Source organism: Ambystoma mexicanum, chromosome 1q (assembly GCF_040938575.1).
Source record: "Ambystoma mexicanum isolate Mex_15411 chromosome 1q, UKY_AmexF1_1, whole genome shotgun sequence".
Lineage (NCBI taxonomy): Eukaryota > Metazoa > Chordata > Amphibia > Caudata > Ambystomatidae > Ambystoma > Ambystoma mexicanum.
The window spans coordinates 1,238,851,950-1,238,872,269 of NC_090922.1; the positions used below are offsets into that span (position 1 = coordinate 1,238,851,950).

Here is a 20,320-nt window from a genome sequence, read left to right on the forward strand (position 1 = left end):
TCGTCTGCATACAGTGAGACAATGTGATCTATCCCGCCCAGCCTGATTCCTGCATCGAGAAATTGCTGCCTGAGGAAGATTGCGATGGGTTCTAGGCCCAGGATGTAGAGCATGGGGGAGAGTGGGCAGCCCTGCCTGGTGCCCCTGCGAATATCCCACGCGTCTGACACATACTTCCCAGATTTTAGCCTGGCCCTTGGTTCATTATACAGGATCAATACCCATCTGATAAATCGTTGGCCAATTCCAAAACCCTCCAAAACCGCCACCAGCCACTCCCAATAAATGGAATCAAATGCTTTAATTGCATCTAGGGACAGTAATGCGAGTTGTTTTTCGCTTGTATTGGTCTCAGCTATGATGTGCTGAAGTCTGCGTAAGTTATGGGACGTGTTACGCCCAGGTACAAAACCATTCTGGTCTTCGTGTACTATGTCACCTATCACTCTGGATAGTCGCTTAGCCAGTATCTTCGTTAATATTTTAACATCATAGTTAAGCATGGCAAGCGGACGATAGGAGTCGCATTTATCGGAGGGTTTATTAGGTTTGAGCATCGGGACTAATAAGGTTTCCCTCATGCTGTCTGGTAGGATACCGGTTTCGGATGTCTCAGAGAAGACCTGGTGCAATACGGGCGTCAGGGTGGGTTCGAATGCTTTGTAGAATTCTGGGGGGAGCCCGTCGCACCCTCGGGCCTTGCAAGTGGCGAGAGACCTAATAGCCTCTGTTATGTCTTCAGGCGTGATGTCGGAATCTAGGGCTTCGGACTGTGTTGGCGACAATTTAGGCAGGCCGATTTCTTCTAGGGTATCTAGTATCTGATCTTGTGGGACTTTGTGTGTGTGGGAGTATAGTTGTGCGTAAAAGCTCTGAAAGGTGTTGTTTATGCTATGTTGGGTTCTGTGTACTGTGCCTTGTTCATCCTGTAGTGCTGTAGTTGTATGCCTAGGGTGTTCTCTTTTACAGAGCCATGCTAGGAGCCGAACCGGCCTGTCGGCCTCTGCATGTGTCCTGCTAGTTCTGACGTTAAAGTCAAACTTAGCCAGTCTGTCCCATGCTTTAGAGCAGTCCTCTCTGAGAGAACTTAGTTCCTCCTCCCTTCCGGGTGTGTCGATGGGGGTGGACTCTAGCCGCTGCACGGCCAACTCTTTCTGATTCAGTTCCTCCCGAAGTGTTCTCCTGATGCCCCCTGCCTTTGCAATTGCTTCTCCCCGTATCACCACCTTTAGGGCGTCCCATAGCGTACTTATCTGGTCTACACTGCCTGAATTTTCCATTACATAATTCTCTATGGACTCCTGGAGCTCCTCTCTGAAGGTCAGATCCTTCAGGGCCTCGGCGGACATTTTCCACATCGGAATGGGCGGTCTGGGGCTGTTGTATTGCCAGTCTAACAGGAGCGGGGAGTGGTCAGAGATGGTCCTCCCCAGGTACTGCGTACTGCCTATCTGAGGCATATGTTCTCTACTTATGAAAAAATAATCCAACCTCGTGTGAAGTTTGTGTGGGGATGAGTAGTATGAGTATGCCCTTTCACCTGGGTGAAGGTCCCGCCAAGCATCAATCAGATCAAGTTCCTTGGTCATGACGTTCAGGGATGAGGTGGTGACGGGGAAGCCATTTGCCGGTGGATAAGACCTATCTAATTCAGGATTGTGGACACAGTTGAAATCGCCTCCCCACAAGAAGAAGCTGTCCCGGTATTGTGACATCTGGGTGCTAAGTACCCTTAGATGGGCTGGGATATTGTTGTTGGGGAAGTATGAGTTTACTATACATATTTCTCTTTGTTCTACAGTTCCCCAAATGATCAGATATCTACCTTCTGGGTCTTTCACCATCCTGTGTAGGAGAAATGGTACCTGGGGGCTGAACCAGATGAACACTCCTCTGGCGAATTTTGAGTAAGAGGCTCCGTAGCCTTGTCCCCCCCAGTGTTCTCTGAGCTTCTCGTCGGCTTCAGCGGTGCAGTGAGTCTCTTGTAGGAGGGCGATGTCCACTCTCTTTCTGTACAGGTAGGATTTAATCCTGTTCCTACGGCGGTAGGTGCCCAGTCCTCTTACATTCCAAGTCAGTAGTCTAATGTGCATAGCCATCTCGGTTTCGCAAAAAGCTTAGGGAACCCCCTTTTCTAACAGCAGTGCAGATGGCGACATCTGGTGCAGTCGATTCGGCACTGTTTTGCAAGGTCCAGCCCAGTTTTGCATGTGGCCCTTCGAGCTCCTGCCCGATTGCATCGCCTTCCTGGTGTGGCGATGCAGTTCATTCCGAGGTTGTAATCATGGTTGATATGCCGTTTAGCTTGTCGTGTGGTCTTTGACCTTGCCCAGGTGTTTATTGCTTCTCGCCGTTCCTTCCGCATCCACTGCCAGGTTGCTGTGTTCAAGCCATAGATTTGCCTCCTCCGGGGTTTCCAGAAAGATTGCCTTCCCGTTGTGAAGCACCTTGAGTCTCGCTGGATATGGCAGCATGTATTTAAGGTTGAGTTTCCTTAGAGTGGCCTTTACTGGTATGAAAGAGTTTCTTGCTCGTTGTACCACAGGGGTGTAATCGGGGTACATGACTATAGACGCCTCGCCTCTTCTAATCTCGCCACCTTCCCTCGAGAACCTCAATATGGCCTCCCGATCCCTAAAGTTTAGGATCTTTGCTATTATTGGTCTCGGATGTGATCCGGGGGGTGGCGCTTTTGAAGGGATCGGTAAGCTCTTTCCACAGAAAAACCTTGGGTGAGTTTGCCTGCCCCGATTTCTTTCAGGAACAACGATTCAATGTATTCGGTGGGGTCAGGGCCCTCTGAATCTTCCGGTATCCCTAGTATCCGGACATTGTTGCGGCGGGCTCGGCCTTCCGCGTCTTCTGAGCGTGTTTCCAGTCAAGCTACTGTAGATTCCAGCTCTTTGACCTTCGCTTTGAGTTCCTGTGTGATCTCCGCGTTGTCCTGCAGGGAGGCTTCCGCTGTAACCATCCTGTCGGTTAGGTTTCGCGCATCTTGACTCATCAATTGAATGTCCGATTTTATTTCACCAATCTTGTCTTCCATGGATGTTCTCAGGGCTGCTATCGCCTGCAGGATTTGGGAGTCCCGGGGATCTATTGCCTGAGTCGGAAGTTCTTCGGCGGAACTTGTCTCCTGTGGCACCTGTTGTCTTGGTCTGACTGAGGTGAAGGAATCCATTGTGACGAGTTTGGGTTTTTGTCTTGGAGGCGACATTCTTTTTAAGGGGGGTTTCTGGTGGGATGCTGTGTGACGTCCGCTGAAGGCTCTTGGTCGGCGTGAAGTAACCTCGGAACCCCGTGAGTCGCCCTTTCACCAGGGCTTATGGGTTATTACCAAGGGTAGTCCACCCTCTCGGTGCTGTGCGGTTTTCCCCAATTAGGTGTGCATTATTCATGCAGGAGGTGGGGGAGTGTTCGCAGGAGTAAAGTCCCTCTTGGCCGTTGGTGCAGGGTGTTATTTTGTGCTGGGGCCAGGCCCTCCTGGTCTATGCGAGTTTCTGTCCTCCGTCTGCACTGCGTGGGTAGACCGTGTGGTGGGCCCCGCCACAGGGCACGTAGGATTGCATTGTGTTTTTGGCTAGAACCGGGTGTCCTGGGGAACTCCTGTCCCGTAGGGTCGTCTGCACCAGATCGTGTGGTCGCCGCCCGCGGGGCCGCCGGCATCTGCCAAAGTTCAGTGGTGGTCGGGACGGAGCCGAACCGTCCGCCGAGGATGATTTTTCACCAGCCGCCGGGTCCCAAGAAGGGGCCTGGTGTCCCCGGAGGGTTTCGTGTGGCGCTCCTAGTTGCCCAGGGGCCTGCCGCAGCCTGGGCCTCCGGCCTCCACCCTCCCCTCCTCACCTCACAGTGGTGGTGCGCACTGGGCGGCAGATGCCCCACGATGAGCTCGGCGCAGGGATGGGGGTGCCGGTGGTCAGCGACTCTGTGTCTCCCCTAGTTGTCTGTCGCTCCTCGTGAGCGGGATCAAGGCGTCAAAGCACCGCGGACCGAATTGTCCGCCGAGGATGAGTGTGTCCCGGCGGCGGGGCCCCCCACGAAGGGGCTTGGAGTTTGTGCGTCACCCCTCGCGGCACTCACTGTTCACTTAGGGGCCTGCAACGGCCCGGGCCCCCAGCTGCTGCCTTCTCCTCCTCGCCCCTCGGCGGCGGGGCGCCCCCGGCGGCAGGTGCCCTGTGGTAGTCTCGGCGCCGGGATGAGGGCGCAGATGTCCGAGCACCGACAGTAGCGCGGGATGGTCAGCGGCTCTGTACCCACCGGTTGTCGGTCACTCCCCTTCCGCAGGCTCAAGACAGAGTCGCGGCCGCCATCTTGGATTCCCAGGGGCTGGAGCGCGGAGGTCGCGTTGTAAGTATTGCCGGCTCCGTTTTTTACGAATTTCACCTTCAAGTGATGCAGGATCGGATGAGGCAGCTGGGCATATAAATATTTCCGACCTCGGAAAAGATTGGAAACTCTTTCAAGGATCGGTCTCAGGATCGGGGCAAGAGCTCGAGAGAAGTGCGTCCTCACTCCATGGATCTAGGCCACGCCCCCTATTCTAGGCTGATTACTTGGGTCGGGGACCCCACGGGACCTTGCAAGTGTTTACGCCTTATTTGGAGTCCCCAACTTTCCTCCACTCCCAAGGCCTCCCGCTGTCCCTCGCCCTCGGGGCCACTGCCCTGTCCTCCTTCTGACGCCCTTCCCACCTAAAGACCAACCTGAAGGGGCACGCCCACCTGTACCTTGTCTTGAGAGTCCTTCAGGGCCTTTGTAACCTGCCCCATACTCCTCCTCTTGGCAAGCGTAGCCTTGGCCAGGTCCTGGAAGAGCTTGATGATACCGCCGTTCACCTTTGGTGGTGCTGCTTTCCTTGCCGCTTGCTGTATTCTTTCCTTTTGATCGTATCGCTGCAGGGCCATCACCACTACCCTGGGCCTGGCCCCTGGCTCTTCTCGAGGGGGACCCACACGATGCGTTCTGTCAATTATAAAATCCCCTGCAATCTCGATGTCCAGGAGTTCCTTGTACACTAACTGCATAGTTTCCCTGAGATCGGCGTCAGGGACACTCTCGGGCAGCCCTTTCACCCTGATATTCGACCACCGTGAGCGGTTCTCCAAATCCTCAGCCTGGAGCTCTCGATTATGTGTTGCCACCGCCAGTTGCTCTGTGAGCGCGTCTATCTTCAGGGTGTCCTCAGATAGCTCCTGGATTATGTTCTCGTTCGTGGCCACTCTGTCCCCTAACTCTGTGGCTTCGCTCTTGACCTCGTGGATGGACTGGGCGAGTTCAGCGTGAATTAGGCTAAGCTGATTCTGCAGGGTGGCAGTCATGTGATCGTTCAAGGCTTTGAAGCACTGGTAGAGTACCTCGCTTGTGACTTGCTGCCCTGGTGGTAGGGGGGGGTGCTATAGCCGCGTGTTTCTCCTTCCCTGCCATTTCATCCTCCTCTGGGTTGTCACCCTGTCTCCTCCATAAGCTTGGCAGTGTCCCTTCCTGCTTTTTCATTCCTTTGGAACCTGCTGTGCCTTCTTTAGGCTCCTTGGACCTGTTGCGCGACATTCCCTGGTGGGCCCCTGGTTACTGCCCGTAGGAGGGAGTCTGGAGGCACACCAGTGCCCTTTGAGTGGCGAAGAAGATGATCCCCCAGGGGTGGAGGTCATCCACAGAGTCTACTGCTTCGCTGGTGAAGGGTAGAGGGCTTATTGGGCGGGTGTCCCACGGTGTCGCTCCCCTGCGCGAACCTACTGCTGGGGATGGGCTTGCTGCAGTAGAACTGTGACTGCGGCCATCTTGGAATCCCACTGAGAAGCTTTTGATGATATTTTTGTTGACCGTTTATGGGCTTGCTTCCTAGGAGGACCCGCCCTGTGGCTAGGAGCTGCGCTTCCCTGAAGACTCTTTCACACCATGCCGTGGTCCGGTATCCCTGTGGATAGCTTTGCATATCTGGCCCGTGCAGTCAGCTGTGAAGTCGGCACCCGGGGATGGTGGTAGATTCTCTTCGCTAGTGTCTGGGCCTAGGGCACCCGCCTTGGATTTCCCGGGGGCACAGCTGACAATAGCTGGTTGCATACACCTACTGCTGCTCGCTTTGTGGTGTCAGCAGCCTTCTGTTAGCAGATGGTGGAACCTTGTGACTGGGGGGCACCCCCTCCCGGAGCCGAGTTAACTGTGGGGTCAGGGCTCTCCCGTCCGGGTCTGGTCACCTGCCCCCTCTCCTTACTTAGCGGCCCGTAGCTACGTAGTCGAATGCACCCGGCTGGGCGTGCTCCCGCCAGTCCCCAAGGCCCTCCGACGCCTCGGTGCTCCTTAGTGCTCAAGTCCTCACATTGCAGTGACTGCTACTGGAAGGCGGGCTCCTGCCCGGCGCACTCGGCCCGAACGACCAGCGAGGCTTCCCCACTCCCCCTGCTCGCCGCCCGCAGCAATTCGGGGTCGTTCTATGTTGTTGGGTGCCCAATAGGTGAGCCTTTTCCCTCAGCTGGCCTTTCGAGGCTTGACAGTGCCTCAGGAACCTCAGACACCTCAGGGTGGGTACTGAAGCTTGGGTGCGTATCAGTGCAACTCCAGGCAGCAGCCCAAGGCAGTTCTACATTGGCCCGTGCCTGCGTGGCGTGCTTCGCACTTCTTCCAGCCCCATCCTGAGATCTTCCTGCTACGCCTGAGTCAAGGAGTCATGGCACAAAGTTTGCCACAATTGAGGCGCTTCAGGTTACTGCTTATTGCTCCGTTGCTGGGCTACCAGGGAGGAGCGCGCTCCTCACGGTAGACCTGTGACGGCAGCCATCTCGGAATCGTATATCAGTCAGACAAGTGTAACATTCTTATTATGTCTACAATATATAATGGAATTGAAATAAACAATGTAACATTTAAAGTGGACAGTTTACAGAGTTAGTGCAATAAATACATTTTTATTAATGTAAAATAATAAAGTAAAATAATAGCCTCCTAATTCCCTCTGAACTCCCGCCCACCATAGCCGCACCCCCCAGGTGTCTGCTTTTTCCTCTGGTCGTGCAGCTGTCATCAAAGGCTGGGGTGACTCTAAGAAACCCATACCTGACTATGCAACCTTCACCGCCATAGAGTGAGAGACAGAGAAAGAGAGTGCAGAGAGAGGGAGAGAAAGAAAGAGGGACAAAGAGGGTTAGTGGGCGTATGACATGACGTGTACAGCTTGTATCCTTTAATAATGGGCAATCTACTTTCAAAAGGGCCGAGTTAAGGTTGACCTCTACATTTTCAGGTATTCCTGTAACTCTCCTGTTGTATTGCCTGTTTTTGCACTCTCAGAGCATTTTTTCCTCCCACAGCCTACATGTTTCCATTGTATCGTTATTCACACCTACTTTGTTTTTTTATCCATTGTAATTAATGTCCTCTTAAGTTTTTCATTGCAGTATCGTGTCACTGAAAAATATTGCAGCTTTTTCACCTTGCATTGATTGTAAACAGTAAAATGTCCTTTAAAATATTTGGCTTAATCTGTTAATTCACTTTAATTCTAATATAGGTTCAAGACCTGGTGTTTAATCTTCATATGATCCTATCAGACACTGTTAAAATGAAAGAACACCAAGAAGACCCAGAAATGCTCATTGATTTGATGTACAGGTAAGACAAACATGATTGATAATTTAAGGTCATTTTGCAAACAAATGCTTGATATTGGCAAGTGACCCATTGCGGCTTGAGTCCGTCCTTCTCGTCCCATATGCAGTAAAACCGTCCTGTTTCTCTCGTTAACCCGGCACACTGCCATATTGTCCTACTCTGCTAGCCAAGCAGATTTCCGATGGGTAATGCAACACACTGGGATATTGGGAGACCCTTACAAGCCTGCACACCAATCTAGAAAGCTGTCCGAAGGTAGCAAGTGCATAAAGAGGTTAGACCTTCCATCCAGAGAAAAGGGGAACATGGACATTTTCAAACCACTTTTGAACCCACATTTATTTAAAAAAACAGTGTGAGTTTATTCGGCAATCGGTACCCTAACTGCCCATTCTGAATTCTTTATTCAATCCATATTTATGCTCTCTTTTAAACAACATTTGCCCACTGTGTTATAACAGGTGATATTCAAGAGAAACCATCCTAAGGGTGGGCAAAGTGAGTAATGTCTTTTGTAAGGGTGCAGAAAGAGGAGACTGACACACAGGTGGCATAGTGGTTGCTATAGACATTTATTTGCAATGAAAATAAGAGAAAACCTACCTCTCCCTATATATATGAGGGGATACCCTGGCTCAACTATAATGCTAATGAAACTGTCAGGATGTCAAAATGTCCATATTTCTGTCCCTTACACTTGTAACTAAACAGTTATACCAAAGTTCTTGGTCCAGGAGAATGACTCCCTCCTCCTGGACTAGGTGGCACAGTGCTGGCTGAAAGTTTTCCAGCTGGGGGGAATGGCTCATTTCCCCTGATTACAGTACTAAACAAACAAAAAGGTTGCAGATCCTTCAACACTCTGCGTCACAAAGTTCAATACTTTATGTCCTGGAGGAATGACTGCCTTCCCCTTAGTTCGTGCTTTGATCCTTCTTGCTGGGTGGTTTGCCAGGAGAATGACTTCCCTCTCCTGGTCCTTGTAAGTTTTGTTTTCCCAGTTCAGAAAATACCAGGGGGAATGACCCTCTTCCCTATGCCTTTCTTAGGCTTTGTTTCACAGTTCACAACACCAGGGGGGAATTACTCCCTTCACCTGGCCGTTCTTAGCAAACAAAGACCCAATTGTAATGAGGGTCCCTGACCTTGGTTTCTCTTCTTTCTCCAGTTGTGCTTGATATACTCTCCTGCCAACTACTATGACACGAAAAGGGGTTTATAGCCTTTTATTGCGGGTATGGGTCCAAGACCCGTGCTTCTTTATGACTTGCTTTTGGCAGACCTGGTTCACCCTCCTGCCAAGCACTAACACAAAGAAAACAACTTCCAGTGTACTCTTTCACTATTTACTTTGAGAGTGGTTTATGACCAACCACTGTGTCGAGGAAGATGATTCCTGAAAAACACTTTCTCACGTTCATCTTCAATTGTGGTCTGAGACCAACAACTTTGCCGAGGAAGATTATTCCTGATGCACTCTTTCCCATTATTTTCTTCAATTGTGCTCTGTGACCACCACTGTGCAGAGGAAGATTATTCCTGATGCACTCTTTCTTTCTCACTCTTAACTGGGATTCTCGCACCTGGCCCCCATCTGGACTTCCTTCCTCTACCATTACTTGCTACTTGGGAGCTCTTCACCGGATTCCTGCGGGGTAGGGAGGTCTTCGTTCGCACTGCTCTTCTCTGCTTTTGGTTTCCGGCACGGCTCCGCGGCAGGACCTTGTTGGCAGCTACGGTGTAGTTCTCTGGACAACTGGTCCTCCGGGTCATGCTGTCTTTCCAGCTCCACTGCTTCTTCAGAGTGGCTCCATGCCACCGGGACAAGGGTTCCCCCTTCCAGCGTCCTGGCTCTGGGAGTGGGTTGTTTGCGGCGTCCTAGACGTTCGGACATTACTTCATGGGCTGGTTTGCCTGTCCTGCAGGTTGTCTGGCTCTTCTCATGGAGTCCTTCGTCTATTTTTATCAACTGGTTGGCAATGGATTGCATAATACACTAAGTCCCTTGTCAGTGTTGTTGGCCTTTCAATCATTATTCCTCTGTGTCTCCTCCTCTTCCCAGTACTTCTATAAGTACTCTCGCTTGGGTAGTCCAGATTCTTCCTCGTCTCAATAGAGGTTAGGTCTCTAGATCTACATAAATACATGGGTTGGATTGGAGTAGGACTAGGATTTACAATGTGGGGAGGTGTATGGGGTGGTCGCTGAAGGTGATTATACCGCGTTTCCCTCTGATGTTCGTCTTTATCCGTAGGGGTAGACTATACCGATGAGATCCTCTCGGTGAGTACCACCTCAAGGCGGACTATCTGGTAGCGGCCTCGTCTCCCTGTCCTCATGGAAAGGGGCTCTCCCTTGGGGAGAAGTGATGACGTGCAGGATTTGTCACAGTTTTCACAACAAAATCTCTTTCTTCAAACCAGCGTTTAAAGAATTTGAATTTCTTCAGCACCATATGCCCATTTGTGTTTTCGCAGTAGGATACATTGCTAAGTAGATTGAAAAGGATGCTTAACCGGTGCTTCTCAAAGGTTAAGAGGGAGGTAGTTGAGTTGTGTTGTAGATAACACATCCAGGGGTAAAACAGTTTCAAGTACTTCTGGTCCAGTTCATTATTGTCTAATCTTAATGTTAGGAGTTATTCTTTATCTGAGATGGGCTGGGGGTGCCTGGAAAGAAGATTTTTATTTTGTCTCAACCGTCCCAAAGGACTTCTTTATTCCAGTAAATTTTCTCTCACCAGGGACTATTTGGTTTGAACATTGTGAGGTATTTTGGTATATTTTACTGCATTTGAAATCCCTGTTCTCTGTGACCCTGATAATTCAGAGGCCACAGTGTTTGTTTGCACATGCCATGAACCCCTGCTGTTTTTCTTTTGTATCAGAGGGGCGTCTGCATTCCAGATGTGTTTCGGAATAAAGATGAATTATTTTTACACTTGAAGTTTACATTTGTAATGGAATTAACCACTGCAATTTTCATCCTGCTTTTCCGGAATACTGCAAAGAAAATAATGGATTACATACTAGATAACCACATGTGTAGGTAGAAGCACTGTGTCTCCTTTCAGTTGCCTCACCTTTAACTGATTGGTTTAGTATTTTAGAATGCCCAGAAGCCAAACACGGAAACTGCAAATAGCTGAGAAACTGCCCTGCAGGCAATACATTGCTCATCAGATTTAAGTGCCCTTGAATTAAAATCCCTGCAAAATATTTTCATTTAAAAAGATTTATAAAGTGTTATTGCTACCCTTAACGTGGCAACAGAAAGCCTAGTAAATAATGTCTGCCTCCAGGCGGCACTCAAAAGGTTTCAGTAGGTGTTTTTCTGTGTTCTTCATTCTTCTGTTTTTTACTTTTATTCTATGTAGAAATGGCTGAATGAATCTCATTGCTGATCTGCACATTTTCAAACCAGCAAAATAAGCTGAAAGCTTTAGACATTCACTCAAATTGCAGGAAAATTCTCCAGCAAATATTTTTGCGTACTAGTGTATATATATACTTCTGGGGCTTGTGAATCCGTTTAGATACACAAAAGGGGCATATTCCGCTGTGTAGAGGGCCTGAGTATTGCAGGTTGTTTACTGCAAAGTAAAATGTAGGCGTAAACATGGGCGCTCCTGTCATGCTATCCCTATTCTACCTGTACAGGTTGTTAGGGGGAATTCTCATTTCTGTGCTAATTCCCTTCTACCTTAGAGACTTTGTCGTTTTTATCCTGTAGTGAGTGAGACCTTTTTCTCACACTCAAGTATTTTTCTCTGATTTGAACCCTGTGTTTCTTTTGGTTTTGGAGTCTGACAAACTCCAAAGGCATCATCTTTTTGTGCACTGTCACAGAGAAGTCCTTTGGATTTCTGTTAATGTTTAAATACCTTTTCTTGGATAAACTACTGTTTCCAAGAGTAGTAAAGTGAAATGGACTTTACTTACCTTTTTCTCTTTGTAGACCCAGCACAAACCATCCTATGTGGAGTGCTGGGGGGTTACTTAGTATCGCCTTTTTCTGCCTTCTCATGTAAAAAAAAATATGTTACCCTTACGACAATTAAAAGCTGGTGGCAGTGGTTTAATTTTCCTACCATTTGTACATTTTTACTTCAGGCTGAATCATCAACTGCAGTATTGCACCCATGGGTGCCCATTTTGTCGAAATGGCACCATTCTTCTTTTTTCAAAATTTCTTATTTGTATGGTCATTCTTCAGATTTACTCTGCGTGCCAAACCAAGTTTGGTCCCTTTGTTCATTTTGTCTTTGGCGGGATTCACGGGTGAAGCCCGCCTCTGGCTCCAGCGTGTCTGGCAGGGCAGGAAGGCAAGGGAGGTTCCCAAACTCTCTGGGCTTAGTCTCCTTGGTTACAGGAATGCACCCAAAGGTGATTGGCTGGCTGTCTGTCCTGGGAGGACAGCCACTATGCTGTGTCAGTGACATCTAGGCTGCGAATTAATGGGAGAAACTTGCATAAAAGGTGATGTCTTTTGCAACAAAGGCAGAGTCGACCACTGGACGAAGGAACGGAAGAAGAAACTGGAAGAGAAGCTTTCAGCACCCTCCTGGACCCTTGGTTTGCCAGGTGAAGCGCTGCTGCAGTGCTGAAGTTCCATATTTCGAATCGACTAGAGAAGCCCGGAAAGGACGACTTCTTCTCTTGGGTTGGTGGGACCAACTGACCCCAAGACGAACTTGACTGGAACCCATCTCCCTGCTGGCTGTACTTCTTTGCTGCTGCTGGAACCGAGGGCCAGGGGAAAGGAACACCAGGAACATGCACTCGTCTTTAAGCTGGAGCCGAGCTCCAGGGAGATCCTAAGGACTCCCTCGAAGCAGGATGACCCAATCCTGACCCAAGAGTGCTGGACCCCAGAAGCAAAGGGAGCCCACAAGGTGTCCAAGAACCACGGTGGTGATATTTGCCAGTAGCTGCAACCACGAAGTGCTGCTGATCTGGAGTAAGTCCATTGCTGCCGCTGACCTTCAAATCGTAGTGCAGGAGTCCCCAGGCATCCTCCCTCTTGTCCCAGCGACTGAGGCCAAGGAACAACAGGATCTGCAGATCTACAACAGGAACAGAGGCCAGCTGGATCACTTTTCTTCATACTGAAGGTACTATGTAACCAGGGGTACTTATCTCTTGTTGTGTGTAGCTTGCTTGCTCTCACTGGAGACTTGCATTGACTCCCCTTTGCAGAGTTGCTTGCAGCTTTGCTTTTCACAAGCCTCCCAGCTTGTGACCCAACAGTGATTCTTGTTTTACAACAAAACTCTCTAACATTGCGCAAGAATTTTGTGCTATCTTCAAGAAGTGCCTCCGCTCACTAGACTTTGCTCAATTGGCATTGGCTGTCCTGGCTCCCTGAAGACTCTTCTTACCCTCTGACTTTGTGTTTATCTTTCCCTCAAAAAGTCATACATAAGTTACTTGTATAGCTGGGAAAGAGTTAACCTCTATTTCATTGGGTGATTGTAAAGGGCTTACCTGCTTGGAGAAACTTGTTAACCTTTGTTTCCTTCCCTAACCTATTCCTTTTTCCACAACCTCCATATTGCATTAATACGCATTAAGTGTTAAAGTGATTTATCAATGTCCACAGTGTCCTAGGAATTTAAGTCACCTATGAAGTGTGTGTGTGACATCCCAAAAGGGTATCTACATAACTGAAACTGAAGGAGTGTATTTTTTAAGTGCATTTTATTGTTGCCTATTGCCCTTTCTAAATAAGGCTTTCTAATAAGACTGTTCAATTAATCAATAATTATTGAATATGAGACCTTGAGTATAAGTGTTATTTGAATACCTGTCACTGTGAATCTCTATATTGCACCTCTTCAGCTCACATAGACCCCTCTTGAGATAAGCCTGGCTGCTCAGTCACTCTACCAACTTGTGTAGTACAGGCCTATACCAAAGGTTGGGTTACCTATTGCCAAGAGGACAAGGCTGGTGTAGTCTCCCAGAGGGTTACTACATACAATCTTGCCTAACACGATTTTGGGTTGTTTAACCGAAGCAGAAATGTTCGAGGGAGAAAAGACTGAAGATTATTTTTTCGAAATAATCTTCTGTCTTTTCTCCCCTTAACATTACTGACTTCACCAAACCCCTACCCACACCCCTAACCTTCCATCCCCACCCCCCTACTTACCTTGCATTCTGTCTCGCTCTGTCCCTGCGGCGCCGGTTCCCTTTCACTTCCGTGATCGGGAACCGGCACCGCAGGGTCCTTTTCTTTTTTTATTTTTCTGGTCAGCTGCGGGGTTGTCCACCGCCACTCGCGCTCACTATACTATATAGTATAGTGAGCAGGGTTGGTGGGGGCGACCCCCTGCCGCCTTTTTTTGGTGGCGCAACTGCAGGACAGCTGCAGGGGACACCCCCGCAACCCCCGCTCACAGTATAGTTAGCAGGGGGTTACGGGGAACACCCCCGCAGCCCTTTTTTTATTTTATTTTTTTTATTTTTTTGGGACTGCAGGACAGCTGCGGGAGCACCCCCGCTCACAGTATACTGAGCAGGTGTCACAGGGTGGACACCACCGCAGCCCTAGACCGAATCCAAATGACCTACCCAACCAAAAGTTGACCTTTTAGAAGGTGGAACATTTGGTGGTACATTCTTTCAGACTTTTGGTGGGTTAGGTCATTTAGATTCGGTCTTTTTGGCTGAAACAGCCTAACACAGGTACCCACAATGCTCTCAGATTGTTTTTTCTGCCATCGGTCCAATTACCTGAGTGGAGTCACAGAAGGAAATACGACAGCAGAGGACAACACACGAGATACAGCATTCAGGTCAGGTTCTATGAATAATTACTTTTTTGGTTATTTTGTGGTCCTGACACTCTAGTTCCGACAATACTAATGGCCAAAATGCCTTTGCCCAAAATTCTATTCTAAATTCCCATGGATCCCCTATAGAAGGTGTGAACCCTTGTCTTCAAATAGACCACATGGAGAAAACGTACAACACCTGCAAGATGTTTAAACCCAAAACTCTTAAGAACTACAATCAAAGGTGTTCGGTGGCCTAGGCTAAGGAGGCGGTTAAAGTGAAAGTGGTCACCTCCAAAATAGGTGTTTCAGATATTCAGGTTGAATCATGAAGGTCTGCAGAGGCATCTGAACCCAAGAAGACAGAGTCAACCCAGACTCGTAAATTAAAGGGAACTTGCAAAGCTCTTGCCCATTGTGGCTGGTCAGATGGAGGAGACAGCCTACAAGTTGCCCTTTCCAATATGTGTTTATTCAAAAATAATAAAGAAATGCCTAACCATCCCCAAGCAATGGGTTTCCCTATCTAACACAACAAACTAAGGGAATGGTCATCAGTTGTGATGTCCAAAGCAAATTTGTCCTCTGTCCAAAACGAAGCTGCGCTGACGCTACCACTAATGCTAAACAACTAAAGTCCAAGAGAATGACTCCTTCTACTGGGGTGCTTTACCAGCAAGTTTCTTTCAATATAGCATCTTCAGATAGTTCTTGGCTGTCTCTTTCAGCAGCTCATTCAATTAGCTTATGAGCCTTTTTCAAGCCCCGGGGTTCCCCCTCTGTGTGGATGCTCTGATATCTTGAGGTCCTTCCACTGTGTCTTTCTTGCAGGAAGCAAAATGTCTCTCTCTGTCTGACTTCAAACTTATTTGTTGAGGCTTACAAACCATCTTATCCTCAGTACCAGCCCTGGTCTTCTTTTCACTGGGACCTGTATGATATGCCCAGTAAAGACTCTCCCTATTCTCTGAGCTTTGTATTTCACGGGAAAAGTATGATGAGCCCAGTAATAATTTTCATTCTGTTTGCTACTTTCGGTTTCACTTGGGCGAGTTTGATGATCCCAATATTTAGTCTCACTCTGCTCATCACTTCGTATTCTACTGTGATGAGTAGGATGAGTCCAGTATTTTTTCTCACTGTAGTATCACTTTGTACTCTACTGGGTCAGTGACTCCAAAAATTGAGCTCAGTGGGCCCAGGGAATCAAACAAAGGAACAGCAGGCCTCCCCCGGCTCCTCACCTCAAACACGACGAAATTCTGCAGAAATGAACCTTCACAAGGCACATCACGTGCATTATCAGCTGTTCACTGATGAATGTTCCAAAAATTGAACCCGGATGGTGCACAGGCGCTCTAAAATAGAGCCGGAACCATCCCAAGCCCTACCCACAAAATGGCTGCCAAACCAAATGGTCCGTCCCATCTCCACGGCATTCAGGACGGTGAAAATTAAGGAAAGAAAAACATTAACCGCCTTCACCGCCGTGCCCGGGTAACTGATCCGATCACTGTCACCACTGTTGTAAGTCTCTGGTGTTACCCGGAGTGCCCGTGAGCCCCCTCCCGCCTACAGACTCAGGCTGACGCTGATGTGGTCGGTTCGGGCTCTCCGGTCGCTCTGACGCGGCCGGGAACGCCCCTTTTATTTATAGGGCACGCGGCAGAGTGGAACGTCACTCCGCCGTGTGTGTGTCTCCGTAAAGGGGCAGTACCACACCTAAAGCCTTCTAAAGTCAGTTTTTCTTATTGTTGACTATGACATCAACAACAAGAAAAAAATGTACTTCAGAAGTACTGCATGCGTTCGGGGGTAGCGTGTAAGATTTATTTTTTCTTTGTTTTTATTCAAGCAAGCCCTTAGCGCATCTGTGTGATCTTCGTGGGTGCCAAGGGACTTCGTGGCAGCAGGGAAATGGGCCAGAAGAGAGTGAGGGGGGTCGGTGGCGCAGGCCAATGTGCACTCATGCTGATTGGTGCGGGGTCTTATGCCCACGTTAGGAGCTTCCTGATTGGCTAGAGCCTATTCCAGGGGTGCTTATGTAAGGTTCCCTTCTTTCGAGCAGTGCTCTGAACATGTTATTTAAATATGTCACAGTGCAAGTCCTAGCAGCAGTATCGGGCAACCTAGGTCTCCCTTAAACAAAAAGGGAGTCTTATTGATTGGTTGATTTGAGTTTGAGAGTTTTCTGCATTCTTCGTCAAAGTCTATGCCTTCTTGCTCCTTATAAAAAGTTAGTATTGGCAATGTGGAGCAGGATTGAAATGTCATTTTTCGAAATCTACTTAATGCAAATATGTCTGACCGTATTGTCTTCACTTTAATATTCACTATTTACAGCTCAGACAATTTTATGTTTTTTTTTTCTCCAGAATTGCAAAGGGATACCAGACCTCACCCGACCTGCGCTTAACTTGGTTACAGAACATGGCTGGGAAACATTCTGAGAGGAGCAACCATGCAGAGGCCGCTCAGTGCTTGGTTCACTCCGCAGCACTTGTGGCTGAATATTTAAGCATGCTCGAGGACCGGAAGTACCTACCTGTGGGTTGTGTGACATTTCAGGTAATGGCACATGCCAACACCAATAGCAATGGAAGACAAGACATGCATGTTCAACATGCGCATGCAATGAATATAGAAATGCATTTTATTTGTTGCTACTTCCTGCAATTGGGTTACCTCCTTCCCACACCACTTACCATTTTGTGCCTGAATGTGGGGGTGGTAGGTACTAGGGCAAAGCAAAAGGGCATTGGGCATATCACGCAAGAAAGGGCTAAGGATTGGGACAGTTCTATGTGCCATCAGAGAGACTGCGGGCATATGGGCCGGGTCATCGGGTGTATGGGGCGGGTCCTGCTGAAATGTGGGTGCAATGGGGAAATTAACTCATTGGAAATGGGTGTGGTATGGAGCAGCTATGGGCCATTTAGGGACAACAGGATGTGGCATGGGGTGGTTGTAGGTGCAACGGGCAAAGCATCGGGCTGTTTATGGAATAATGTGCATACTAGGGTGCAAAGGGACAAGGCGTGGGGTAGTTCTGGTGCTAATATGAAGCAATGGAGCAATTCTGGAGACTCTAGGAAATGGTGTGTGGCAATTCGAAGCAACGTGGATGCTATGTGGCTATTTAGGGACAATGGGATGTGGCCAGCAGCAGTTTGGGGCGGAATGTGAATTCTATGGGTCAACACAAGGAAGGTGGCATAGTTAACAGCTTGACAATTAACTTAACTGGGACAACACAAGCATGGCATTGTTGAAGCTGGCATCTCCATTTTCTGGTGCCACTGTAGGGGCATTTACATTATCACCACAGAATTCTGATACCAGTTTATAAAAAATTGTCATTACAGGATTTCCTCAGTAAAATATGTTATCGTAAAGTCAGGTTTGTGTTTTTCTGGGCCAGCGCTGGCACTGCTTTGCTGAGACTTGCATCACATATTTTGAGGGACAGAAGTTACTAGATGTTTTCAGGATAGGGTAGGAAGGCTAGGATAGACGGGTATTAGCAGAGGCAGTGGAGGAGTTGGATTCTGTGTGGAGAAATAGGAATGTTTTGAGACTCTTTCAAAAGTGGAGATGGAGGCTGAAGTGTGGATGTGAAGTGGTAGTGTGTTCCATGCTCTGGGAGCCCACTGGGTAATTGCTTGTTTTTGTGTGCATGTTAGTTTTCAGAGTGGAATCTGTAGATGATTCTGGTTAGCTTTGCTGGTGTTTCTGCGGATGATGGTTTTCAGTTTGTTATGAAGGTACGACAGGGTTTTGCGGTGGATGTCATTGAATGCAATGTACGCTTGGATGTGGTAGCCCATGGAGCTGTGCAAGAGCTGGGTTTGGAGGAGGATGAGTCTGGCTGCTGCATTTTGTTCAATTCATTTCAGCGTTATTTTGATAAAATGTATCATAAAAGCCAACATACAGATAAAAACATCAGTACATATAATAAAAACATCAATGCATTCAGAGCCGTCATTAGCCCACCCAAAGTCATAACAACTACATTTGGTAAAAAACATGTTGAAGGGTCAAGTGTGTACAATTGATAAGACCAACATGAATGCAGAAAAGTGCTGGTGTCCATAAAATAGAAATAATGAAAACATCTAACCCTTACAATGTGCGATTCGTTTACAGAAAGATCGCCTATAATTCAAATGTCATTGGATGAAATTATAGGTGGGCCCAGCTATAGAAGCACAATAAATAATTAGTGAAGAGACAAGATTACTCACCTTTATCCTCCTACGCCAGGCCCTTAGCAAAAGCCACCCTGTAGTAAACAACGGGTCCTTGCATGCCAAGCAAAGGTTGCTGGTCTCAACAACGGTTGAAACCTTCTTCTGCAAGAAGAGAAGCTCTAGTGACCTCGTCCTAAGGTCCGCATACAAGGGACAGAAGAAGAGGAAATGTACAACGTTTTCTCTGACTTCTGGGCAGGATGGACATTAAGGATTGGAATTAATGTTCCAATTCGACGTTCACCGCAGCCAAGGGCAATATTCCAAAGCGTAACTTGACATAGAGGGAACAGATCATTTTAGGGTGCATGCAGTCTAAATACTCTTCATAGCCCTGGACCTGTTTTTGGGCCCAATAGGTGCCAAATTGGGTGGACATGCTCAACTTCCTGGCTATTTCAACAGACCTTTGCAACCTCAGGGCAGAACGAACTAAGGCCTTTCGGTTTGCGTTTGTAATCACTGGGTGATCCCAGAGCGCATAAGATCCAAGCCCTGGAAATCCCTATTTAGGTGTGTTAGCCAAGGAAGAGCCAGCCCGCCCTCCTGTGCCATTACATCGTCCAAAGCCCCCCCATAGCTAACAAGATGTTCATTGTTCCACAGCCTAACCCAATATAAAAGTGGTTTTCCCCTGCAGACTTATTCAATAGGCTGTAGATCCAGCTCGAGGAGGATTTGGAAAGTAGGGGCACTGGACGGAAAAACCCAAATAAAAATAAAAAGCCATTTTCAATGACAGACAAGTGCTTAATATTGGACTGCACTCATAGTTCAGCGACATAACAGCAGCTTACCTAGCCTGGGCCTTATACGCCTCCAGGACGCCCCCCCCCCCATTGTGTCTTTGCAAACTTTGCTATTGAACCGCTGTACCTGGATAAAATCAGCCCCACCCATTTGGTTTGTTGAACCCAGGTACAGTGTTCATACACTCTTAAGCACCAAATAGTCATATTTATTATTTATTTAATGCATTTTTTGTAGGGCACGGGAAACCCGCAGGTATCAGTGCGCCATAACATATACACAGGACAACAAAAATAGACGGGACATTAAGAGGTCAGCCGAATAGTCAAAAACAGAGAATACTCAAAGAAATAAGAAAGTCTTCAGTTGTCGGCGAAAACAGTTCAGATTTGTTTGCAGTCTTAGGTCCACAGGAAAGGAATTCAAAATGTTTGCTGCTTGAACAGGGAAGGATCTTCCCAGACTATTTGCAAGTTTGAAGACTGGTGTCCTGACCACTGCTAATGAGGAGGAGCATAGTGCTTGGTTCATACATGGTCACACAATTTTTGATGTAACGAGGGGCATTGCCGTACAGGGAATTATGCACAGGCATAGCAGTTTTAAATTTAAGGCATGCATCAATTGGTAGCCAGTGGAGGTCTTGCCGACTATGTGAGATATCTCTTCTGGATTTCCCTTTGACAATCCTCATCACATCATCTTGTATTACTTGCAATGTGTGTTTATTAATGAACCCCTACTAGGAGAGCATTACAGTAATCCAACCTGGAAAGGATAGTAGCACGGGCAACTGAAGAGCAGTTGCATTCAGAGAGGAATGGGCTTACGTTCTTAAGTAATCACAGGTGATAGGTACAGTTTCTAACAGTCGGGTTAACATGGGAGTCAGAATCTAGGGCAGAGTTGATATGAAAGCCTAATGTTTCAACTT

At 48.0% G+C, this 20,320-nt stretch overlaps 1 protein-coding gene across 14 annotated transcripts in view; it reads left to right on the forward strand.

The window, feature by feature from the left end:
• DOCK7 (dedicator of cytokinesis 7) overlaps positions 1-20,320 on the forward strand; it is a 1,498,361-nt gene that overhangs the window by 1,177,042 nt on the left and 300,999 nt on the right. For all 14 annotated transcript variants that reach the window (XM_069642017.1, XM_069642019.1, XM_069642018.1 and 11 more), the window contains 2 exons: positions 7,505-7,605; positions 16,759-16,951. In XM_069642017.1, the coding sequence (XP_069498118.1) occupies positions 7,505-7,605; positions 16,759-16,951 (294 nt within the window). The remainder of the gene's footprint in view (positions 1-7,504; positions 7,606-16,758; positions 16,952-20,320) is intronic.